We start from the raw sequence: 9,951 nt of genomic DNA, 5'->3' as shown, positions 1-9,951 counted from the left end.
CCAAACAGCGGCAGGTGTCTTTTGTTCAGGGCTCTCTCTGCAGGGTGACACCCCGACTGCTTGTGCAGGTCTGCCTGACCCCCAACCTGAGTGCCACAGGAGAGTGGAACGGGCAGTCGGCCTTTCTCCTGCACCCCTCCTGCCCACGTGACCAGAGCAGCAACACACGCATGGCTGGTTCGCTCAGCTGAGCCCCCAGCCGGAGAGGGTCTCCCCCTCTGCTGTAGGAAGAGAGTCCTCAGAACAGCCATAAGGAAGAGGTGCTGATAACATCTGTCAAGCAAACGCCCTATTTTACTAAAAATCCACATAGACGTCACATTTCACAAAAACGGCATCCACTGGGATCTCTCGGTCCCTTCCCATACCCAACAAAAGACAGGGGTTCTGAGGAAGAGTCCCCCTCCACACGCTAGGGCTGCCCCAGGTACCCCCAGACCCCTGGCCCAGTGCATGGAGGTGGGGTTAGTGGAACCCACACCAGGATCCAGCCTGGGGCCTGTGCAGGGCCTTAACCGCCATCCTGGGTTAGGGACCTGCCAGGACCATGGACACACTCGCTGCCCACAGCCCGAGCCCCAGCTGGACACGGCTGAGGCCCCAGGAGGAGGAGACCTGAGGGTCTCAGGAGGAGGGGACCCGCAGTGGCTGCAGCCAGCCTCGCCCAGGGCCAGTGTCAGTGATGGCTGGACTTCCGCTCCAGCTCCTCCTCCTCCAGACAGTGCCGCGGGGGCCGGGCTTTGAAGAAGTCGGAGACGTAGCGGACCTAGCAGAGGAGAGGAGGGCAGGAGCTGACTGGGCGGGGACAGGACAGGATGGGGCGGCACAGGGCAGGGAGGGGCAGTGGAGCCCAGGAGCTGAGGGGTACAGTGGCGGGGGCAGTGAGGACGGCAGAGGTGGGATCTTAGGGGAAAGATGGGAGGAGAGGGCTAGGGTCCTGGAGAGGCAGAAAGAGGGCAGGAGGGCCCCAGAGGGGGGTCTCTGGTCAGGGCAGGGGGTCGGGGCCCGGGAGCTCACAGTGAGGCCGGCCACCAGCGCCCCCTGCAGGAGGCCAACGAGAACATCACTCCAGTGGTGTTTGTGGTCAGACACACGGGTGTAGCCCACGTAAAGGGCAAAGGCCACCAGGAAAAACTGCACGGTGGGCCGCAGCAGCCGTGCCCACTTCCAGCACAGCCGGGCCTGCACGTAGAGCTGGGGGCCAAGAGCAGCCGTCAGCATGGGAGCCTGCCAGCCCACCCCCACCGGACGCACAGACGGTGACACTGAGGCCAAGAGCCTGGAACCTGTAGGCCCAGGGCCTCCAGTTTTTATCAACAAACCAGAAGCCCATCCACCACCACCTCCACCCACCCCGCTTTACTGAGGCCCAGGGAAGGGCCTTGGCCTCGGCTCCACAACAAGCACGTCACAGAGAAACAAACTCACCGCCAAGAACATCATGCAGTACATTCCAAAGGAGGAGTGTCCAGAGTAGAAGGATAATCTGAGAAAGGAGAGCGCGGCAGGTTTCGGGAGGGCCCACACTCAGCACCTCTGCCGTCAAACACCCCCGGCCCCGGTCCCATCCTGCCATGCCTTCCAGAGTCTGGGAAGATTTCACGTAGAAACACGGCCACTGTTGGACACCATCAGTTCTTCCCTTTCCATTTCTGTGACAGTGCGATAGGGTCTCACGGTCTTTAAGGCCTCACCACAAAGATGCTGCAGGCCCTGAACACAGAACCGAGGGCAGACAACTGTGTCCACCCAGCAGCTTCACTTTCACCGTGTTTCTTTTCAAGACTATTTTCCACCTGTGGTCACTGATACAAGGCTCACATTTTCTTTTTATATAATTTCAAGTTTTAACAAAGGACATCAACGGACAAGAGAAAAGATGGCAGATTAAGAGACTCCAAAGGTCCATCCCCCCACCCCATAAAAGCAACTAAAAAACTGACAACAACGGTAAGAATCAGATTGGTGGTGGCTGCGGAGGGAGAACAGAGCTCACTTACAAAGAACTGAGATTGTCCGGTCCTGTCTGATGGCTCCCTGGATCACTGGTCGTAAATATTTACAGCAAATGTAATGGTCACCACTGCCTGGGGCAACGGATAGCAGTTGCAGCAAACAGACTAACCAAAAAGCTTGGGAGGAAAGGCCAGGGAATGAGAAGCTCTGGAGAATAAGGGCTGGGATTCCAGAGGCCAGGGCTGGGCCTCAGGGCTCAGGAAAGACCTGAGAAGGCCCTAAGCTCTCACCTCTGGCTGACCAAGCAAGAAGTAAAGGTTAAGGCAGAGTTGTCAACTGACATGCCCCAACATAGCACACAAAGCCCGTCTGTAAAATGGAAGGTTTTTTCCCCCGGTTCCAGGTATTTAAGGACATATCTGTCCAATCGCTAGCTGATCTCTCAGCTAACAGCAGAACTTCACGGCCACTCAGACTCTACAAAATTAGTTCACAACACTCACTAAGCAAACAACCAACAACTACAACAAACAGCAGAAACAAGCCCTGGGGAGAGTAGAATCTGATTTCCAGAGTTGCTAAATTATAACATTTAAAATGCCCAGTTTTCAACAACAACAACAAAATTATACAGCATGCATGAAAAAATGTGGGAAATAGCCGGGGGAAAAAAATCTATTACTAGAAGCTGTCCCTGAGGAGGCCCAGATGTTAGACTCACTAGATAAAGACTTTTAATCTGCCATTTAAAATACGTTCAGAGAGCTAAAGGAACTGTGAGAATGATGTCTCACCTAATAGAGAACACCAAAAAGAAACAGAAGTTATAAAAAGGAAACAAATAGAAATTGTGGAGTTCAAAACTATACTATCTGAAATAAATCACCAGGCAGAAAAAATCTGAGCAGGCAGAAGCGTGTGTGAACATGGAGATAGGTCAATCGAGACTTCTGGTCTAAGGAACAAAAAAAAAGAATGAAGAAAAATGAATGAACCGCAGAGTCTTGTGGGACACCATCAAATGTACCAACATATACACAAATAAGAGTCTCAAAAGGAGAAGAGAGAAAGCGGCAGAAAGAATGGTTGAAGAATATTTTCATCAAATGAAAAACATCAATCTACACATCCAAAAAGCTCAATGAACTTCAAAGAGGATAAACTCGAAGAGAGCCACAAAGAGACACAGTATAATCAGGCTACCAAAAGACAGTCAAGGAGAAAATCTTGAAAGCAGCAAGAGAAGGGATTCATTGTGTACGAGGAATCCTCAGTAAGATTAGTAGCTAATTTCTTATCAGAAACTATGGAGGCCAGAAGGATGACATATTCAAAGTACTGAAAGGATAAAAACCCCTGTGAATCACGAATTCTACATCTGGCAAAATGATCCTGTAAAAATAAAGGAGAAATTTAGACATTCCCAGACCAACAAGAACCAAGAAAATTCATAGTTCATACACCTACAAGCTCTACAAGAAATACTAAAGGGAGTCTTTCATGGAGGAATGAAGGATACTAGACAGTAACTCAAATCCACAAAAAAACCGTAAAAGTCACCAGTAAAAATAATTACAAAACATAAACAGCAGTGTTAAATGTATTTTGGTTTATAGTCCTGCTTTTCCCTACATGATTAAAAAAAGAAAAAACAACTGCACATAACTAGACTTACTGGATCATTCCACAATAAATACAAACATCTCATCATTATGTTGTACACCTGAAACTAACATAATGTTATATGGCAAATATAGCTCAATTTTTTAAAAACCGCATAAAACAGTAATTATAAATCTATGTTGATGAGCACACAATGTATAAAGATATAATTTGTGACAATAACCTCGTAAGGGGTGGGGGTGGAACTATATAGCTGCAAATTTTTTGCAGAGTAAATACCTATTAACAGAAAAGGCAGTAATGGAGAAATTGAAATACAAACAAAAAAGATACAATATACAGAAAACAAATAACAAGACAAAGAACATTATATAGTGGGAAAAGGATCAATCCATCAAGAAGGTATATCAATAACAGTTACAAAGATATAAGCACCTAACAACAGAGCCCAAAATACATGAGGCAAAAACTGACAGAAGCTACGACGTGGGTGAACTTGGAAACACTGCAGAATCCAGACCCAAAAGGCCACACAGTGTGTGATTCCACTGATGTGAAACATCCAGAACAGGCAAATCCACAGAGACAGAGAGTGGGTTAGTGGTTGTCAGGGGCTGGGGAGGGGGCGATAGCTCATGGACATGGACTTTTTTGTGTGTGATGAGAATATTCTGGAATAAGATAGCAGGGATGGATGCACAACACGGGGAATGTACTAAAAACCAACAAATTGTACCCATTAAGATGCTTAAATTGGTGAATTTTATGCTTTGTGAATTTTTATCTAATTTTTAAAGAAGGAAAATAAGGACCTCAATTAAATGAAAAGTTTCCCAGGAGAGACGGTGAGAGGACAGAGCAGAAGCATGAGGGTGGGGCCTGAAATTGAGGGGAGGTGGGTCACTCCTGACCCCTCCTGCTCTGCTCCAGGGCCCGACACCCCTGGCGCCACCTCACCCCCCTGGCTGCAGGACACAGGCCCACGGGCACCTGCAGGCCTTGCTCCTGCCTGTTCTCTGCCCAGCGTGGAGCCGCTGCACCTTCTATAGCTGACAACTCGTCCCTCAACATCCAGCTCCCGAGGGCCCTTCTCCAGCCCCCACTCTCCTCCCCGGGTGGGGTGTCTGCGGCCCGGGCCCCCCGCGGTACCCACCTGGACTCGGTGACGTCAGCAGGGCTTCCCCTGCACACCTCCACCTGCACGTACACGGAGCAGTTGACGCGGCTCCAGTCCGGGTCACACACGGCCAGGAAGTTGGGCCGCAGCCGGCCGGCCATGTACTTGGCCAGGTCTGTCAGCGACTGGCTCACTGCACCCCCGAACAGGAACGCCCCCAGCACCTTGTAGAGGGCGGCCAGGTAGTTGTTGAAGTCGGAGCGGGAGTAGAGGCGGTCTGTGTACACCAGGTAGGCCTCCCCGGCCGACACCTGCGGGGAACAGCCGGGGACTTCAGGGCCGCTGAAAGGGGTCAGGGTGCGCGGCCTCCCTACGGTCACTGGGGAGCTGGGAACTCCAAGGGGGCCCTCTTCCCCGCAGACACCACCCCGGGCAGGACTCGACCTGCTAACGCCCCAGCCCCCGCCCTCCACGCCCCTCCTGCCTTACAAGGATGATGGTGGCGGTGATGATGACCCCGGCCATGAGCCCATGGGTGATGGTGTCTGGACGGTAGGGGTACCGGATGGAGTCATCTCCGCAGTAGAATCCTCGCTTGTACGGGGTGTTCACGAGCATCAGGATGGCGGAAGGCAGAAAGGCTGGGGTTGGGGAGAGGAGGCCGGTAGCCACGAGGTTCTCTGAGCCCCAGGGCCACACAGACGGGCCTGCGCCGGCACCGAGCGCTTGGACGCCTGCCTCAGCCTCCCTCCGGGTCTCCTCACCTCCGAGCCCACCCGAGAGCCAGGAGGAGCTTTTGTCACAGCAAATGGGAGGTCACTGCCCCATTAAACCCCCTTGTGATTCCCCGTCGTCATCAGATAAACACCAACGTCCTGCCCAGGCCCAGTGTCCACCCCCTCAAGGTCGCCCACCCCCTCCCCACCTCGCTTCCCTCCAGCCTCCTCTCTGCCCTCTGCACGAAGCCGGCAGGCAGGGCCTCTGCTCACGTCCTCCTCGCGGCCCAGAACATCTCTAACTCCTTTCCGTGCTTCTGGGAGCCCTCTCACAGCAGGAAACTTCCATTCTTCATGGTTCTTGCCTGTGTGCAACTGTGCAATCACCGTGTGATACTCGAATGATTTCCCCGGCTACACACAGCGCTCTGTGAGCACCTGGGGTGGGGGTGGGGGGCGCGGGGGGCGCACCTGTCGTGTTCAAGGCTGAGTCCCTGGAGCCTGCTGGGGCCTGGCCGAGGCCAGTGTTTAACAGGCCGGCCAGAGAGATCAGGAACACACCTCATCCACACATTGTCCCTGAACCGGCCACACGGTGACCCGACAGGCCCGGCCCAGGCCCCGGGAGCTCAGTCCAAAGGTACTTTCAGGAGCCACAAGTCATGACCGGGCCCCCTGCCTGGCACGGCCGCAGCCCCGGAGTCCAGAGGCCCCACCAGCCAAGGGTGACCAAGGGCGGCTGAGACACAGGGCTCCCTGCTCCCCAGGGTGGGTGCACAGAGACAAACCCAGGCAGGGTGCCCTTTGGCCTTGGCAGGGCAGGTGACACGTGGAAAAGGGTGTGGCTCTGCTGGGGCCTGACGACCGGAGCAGGGGGAGGGCAGGGCCAACTCCTCCTTCCAAAGGCCAAATTCAAGGGCCTCCGGGACCACCGTGTGATGGTGCTGATACAGGGAAAGACTCGGTGAAGAACACAGAGATCTGCCTCATGGAGCTGAGAGCAGCTGGGAATAAAAATAATAGGCACACGATGACCGGAATCAGGGAGGTGGCTGCGGCCTTCAGTAGGGTGTCGGGGAGGCCACACAGGGAAGGTGCCTTAAAGGAAGAAGTACAGGGGAGACCTGGGGAAGAACATCCCCCAGAGGGGTGGCCAGTGCCAAGGCCAGAGATGGGCCTGAGCCTGGAGAGCAGAGTGCTGGGGAGAGGGGCTCTGCGGCGGGGGCGGGGGTCTCAGGAGGGTTGCAGCAGAGGGAGGGAGCATGTTTCCAAAAGACCTCTCTGGCCAGGGTGGAGGCCTAAGAGGACAGGCTGAGAAACCCCATGGCCTGAGCAGGGCAGGGGCTCCCATGGGGGCCCGGGCATCAAGTCAGCCCCCCACCTCCTGTCCCCAAGCCCCAGCCCTCCCCCTTGGAGATTCGGGCACCCCCGATCAGAACTGGAGCTGGGCTCTCCCGGGATTCAGGGCGCAGAGCTCAGAGCACAGGAATGCAGTCTCCCTGTGCCTGGGCCGCACCAGCTCAGATGTCCCCACAGCAGACACCAACAGAGCCTCCCTGCCCTGGTGTCAACCCCTGGTGTTTTCCCCAGGGCCCTTGTCACCATCTAAGACTGAACTGTTCGTGTCCTGAAGCTTCTAGACTGGGAGCTGGCTCTGCCCGGGCCCCCAGCACCTGGCACATGGCAGCTGCACCCAACCTAATCTAAGCTCCAACCCCTCTCCCCCGCTGCTGTGTGACCTCCAGCGGGCACCTGAACATCTCTGGGTGGAAACCGGGGAGCATAACAGCACTCCCTCATAGGCTGATTGGAGAAAAAGGTTTAATTATTTGCATGCTGCTTAGTGCCTGGCATACAGTCAGTGCCACACAAATGTTTAAATAAATAAGTGCTCAGGAAACGATGCCCAGGGTTGGCAGACACCACCTGGGGACCTCCAGTTGCCACCTGGAGCATCCCAAAAGGGGTCTCTTCTAGGACATGGGAGGAGAGCCTGGCCTCTGCCTGCAGTCAGGGCAGACCCCTCGGTCCCCAGCGGAGGAGCAGGAGCCAGACTGGGGGTAGGGCAGTTTAGGCTGGAGGGGCCCCTCCCTGCGCCGAGGGTAGAATTCCGGGCCCATTGTCCGCACAGCCCCGGAGCAAACACACAGCCTTTGTTTCCGGGACCCTGGAGGAGGGGCGGGGAGGGGGCCTCTGCCCCCAGCTTGGCCCGCAAACCCGCCCGACAGGTTTGGCCCGCGCCACGCCGAGGCCCCCAGTTCCACAACAGCCTGCGGCCCAGTCCTTCTCCCGGCTCTCCTGGGCCCGAGCGAGGAGGGCGACGGGGCGCAGGTTCGAATCCCACCACTGCCCGTGCGCCCCCGGCCAGGGCTCCGCCCTCCCAGAGCCCACTGGACCAGCCGACCCAAGGTGCGGGGTGGAGGGCCTCCCGGGGCGACCCGCGGCCGCGCCCCCCGCCCGGCTCGCCCGAGCCCAGCCGACGCCCGCGTGAATCACCGCCCCGGCCGGGCCGGGCAGGGCGGGAGGGGGAGGCATGAGCGGCCCCCGGCAGCGACTTCCTGCTGCCGCGGGCGGGGGACACCGACCCCCTCCGACCGGGGATGCGCGGGGGAAACTGAGGCCTGGGAGGGCGCGCGCGGGCGCCGGGGCACGCGGGGCGGGGGCGCGTTGCTCGATCCGCGGCCCGAGGGTCCTCCCCCGGCTCCCCCCACCTCCAGGGGGCCTCCGAGAGGTAGCGCCGCTGCAGCCCCCAGCCCGTCCTACAAAACTTTGCGGGGACCGGGGATGGGCCCGCCTCGGAAAGGGTCCTCCCACACACACCCGGGTCCCCGCGGCTCTTACCGACCAGCACGCACAGCACGTCGAGCAGCACGAAGACCCACCTCCGCTCCATGCCGCCCGCGACCCCCGGCGCCCGTCCCAGCGCGTCCCGTCGCGTCCCAGCCGGGCCGCGGGATCACATGGCCGGGGAGCCAGGCCCAACCCGGGAGGGGCGGGCAGGACAGGGGAGCGGAGGGCGGGGCGGAGCCTCCGAGGGGAGGGGGCGGACTCTGCCCCCGCCCCGCCCGATGCGCGCGGGGAGGAGGGGCGTGGGGAGAGCGCGGGGGTGGCAGGGGAACAGTGTCGGTACGAGACCCGCGGCAGGAGGGGCTGCGGGTCTCCGAGCTGCGGGGGGGAAGGGGGGTCGTCGGCGCCCAGCACTCTCCCCGCCCCCCGCCGGGAGGCTGAGGCTCAGGGACGGCCAGACCGGTGTCACCCCGGAGCGTCCGCGTCCGGCCGCACGCCCCGGTCACCCACGGATTGGGTCGGCTGAGTCGGGGGTCGGGAGAAGGAACGAACAAACGAAGGAATGATTGAGGGGTGAACGGACAGGCCAGCAGGAAGGGGTGTGGAGGAGGACGGAGCTCGGGCTCCCGCAGGCTGAGCCTCGGTTTCCTCTTTGGGGCACTGAGCTCCTGTGTGCCTGTCTGAATACGTCTGAATCAGGAAGTGCCTACAAATAGATGGGGGGGTGTCACGGCTTAACTGCAGGGTTTTTTTTCTTTCCTCCTGATGCTTAAAATCCTGGCAGCCCTTCCATCCCTGGCATTGGAAAGAAAGTTCCTCAACGCCCACCCTGTTTGTGCCAGGCCCTGCTCCTGGGCGGCACACTTCCTACCCCCTTTTACAGGGAGCAAATCGTGCGGGCGGTAGGAACTTGCCCGCACGCTAGGAAGGGTAGGGTTAGGGTCTGTGCCCTGCACGCCCACCTGGTCCCGAGGCAACCCTGAGCTGGGAGGCGAAGGAGGTCCACACACCCACACGGGATCCTTGGGGCTGGAACCAAATGAGAGGCCTTGGGGAGTGTCACCACCTCCTGGAGAGCCCTGCCTGGACCTGGCGAGACACAAGGGAGGTTCTGCCACTCTCTCAAGGTCACACAGTGGCAAGAGGCAGGGCTGGGGTTTGAACCCAAGCAGCCTGGCCCCAGCCCCACCCCCAAACCACGTTCACCGGCCCACCCCCTCCAACAATCTTAAAACAGAAAGATGTTTCCCGGCTTTATTTTAGAGATGAAGGAAGCCGCTTCCAGAGAGGGGCATCCCCCGGCCCAAGGTCAAGCAGCTGAGACGTGAACTCACAGTCCCCGACCGTGCTTCCTGGGAAGATGAACAGATGCCTGCACCGTGGGGGGAGTGGGGGTTGGGAGAGAGCCAAGGTGTTCGGTGGGGGGGGGGGGGGGGGCGACAATGCTCAGCTGATCTGTGTCTCCTCCACCATTGGCCAGACGGTGGGGTTGAGGGGGGTTTCTCTGGGCCGAGGCCCCTGAACCCCGGAACAACTTTCCCTAAGCAGGCCATCAGACACCGCCCCCCCACAACACACACTCAAAATAACTCAGCCCACCCCCAGGACATAACAAGGTTCTGCATGGAAGCTGCTGGACCTGGATTTTCCGCCCGCGGCGTGGCGGAGACAGTGCGGGAAGCACATCCCAGCAACCCCCCCTTTCCAGCCGCGCGCCCTGAGGAGTTGGGAAGGCACATCCTAAAAATGCAG

The 9,951-nt window shown here is 57.9% G+C and overlaps 1 protein-coding gene across 4 annotated transcripts; it reads right to left on the bottom strand.

Annotated features, from left to right (window-relative positions):
* Positions 1-531: 531 nt before the first annotated feature.
* PLPP2 (phospholipid phosphatase 2) lies at positions 532-8,413 on the bottom strand. Of its 4 annotated transcripts, XM_057541428.1 has the most exons (7): positions 8,254-8,413; positions 5,622-5,777; positions 5,186-5,337; positions 4,733-5,007; positions 1,429-1,486; positions 1,018-1,194; positions 532-766 (listed from the first exon to the last, which is right to left on the bottom strand). In XM_057541428.1, exons 1-7 carry the CDS (start codon positions 8,303-8,305, stop codon positions 677-679), a joined length of 960 nt encoding a protein of 319 aa, XP_057397411.1. In that variant the 5' UTR covers positions 8,306-8,413; the 3' UTR covers positions 532-676. The 4 variants fall into 4 exon arrangements, with proteins under 4 accessions (XP_057397411.1, XP_057397413.1, XP_057397412.1 ...); XM_057541430.1 differs by lacking the exon at positions 1,018-1,194; XM_057541429.1 differs by lacking the exon at positions 5,622-5,777.
* Positions 8,414-9,951: the final 1,538 nt, after the last annotated feature.

Source organism: Balaenoptera acutorostrata, chromosome 2, assembly GCF_949987535.1.
Source record: "Balaenoptera acutorostrata chromosome 2, mBalAcu1.1, whole genome shotgun sequence".
NCBI lineage: Eukaryota > Metazoa > Chordata > Mammalia > Artiodactyla > Balaenopteridae > Balaenoptera > Balaenoptera acutorostrata.
Note: the sequence above shows the minus strand (reverse complement) of the source record. Positions and strands in the feature narration are given on the sequence as shown.

What these genes read in the sequence shown, in the direction of transcription:
- PLPP2 (XM_057541428.1), bottom strand. Translation starts at nt 8,305, where the DNA reads ATGGAGCGGAGGTGGGTCTTCGTGCTGCTCGACGTGCTGTGCGTGCTG. An exon ending in CGTGCTGTGCGTGCTGGTCG is followed by an intron (nt 5,778 to 8,253) that starts GTAAGAGCCGCG and finishes AGTTGCACACAG; the next exon opens with GCAAGAACCATGAAGAATGG. An exon ending in TCACCGCCACCATCATCCTT is followed by an intron (nt 5,008 to 5,185) that starts GTAAGGCAGGAG and finishes TGTTCCCCGCAG; the next exon opens with GTGTCGGCCGGGGAGGCCTA.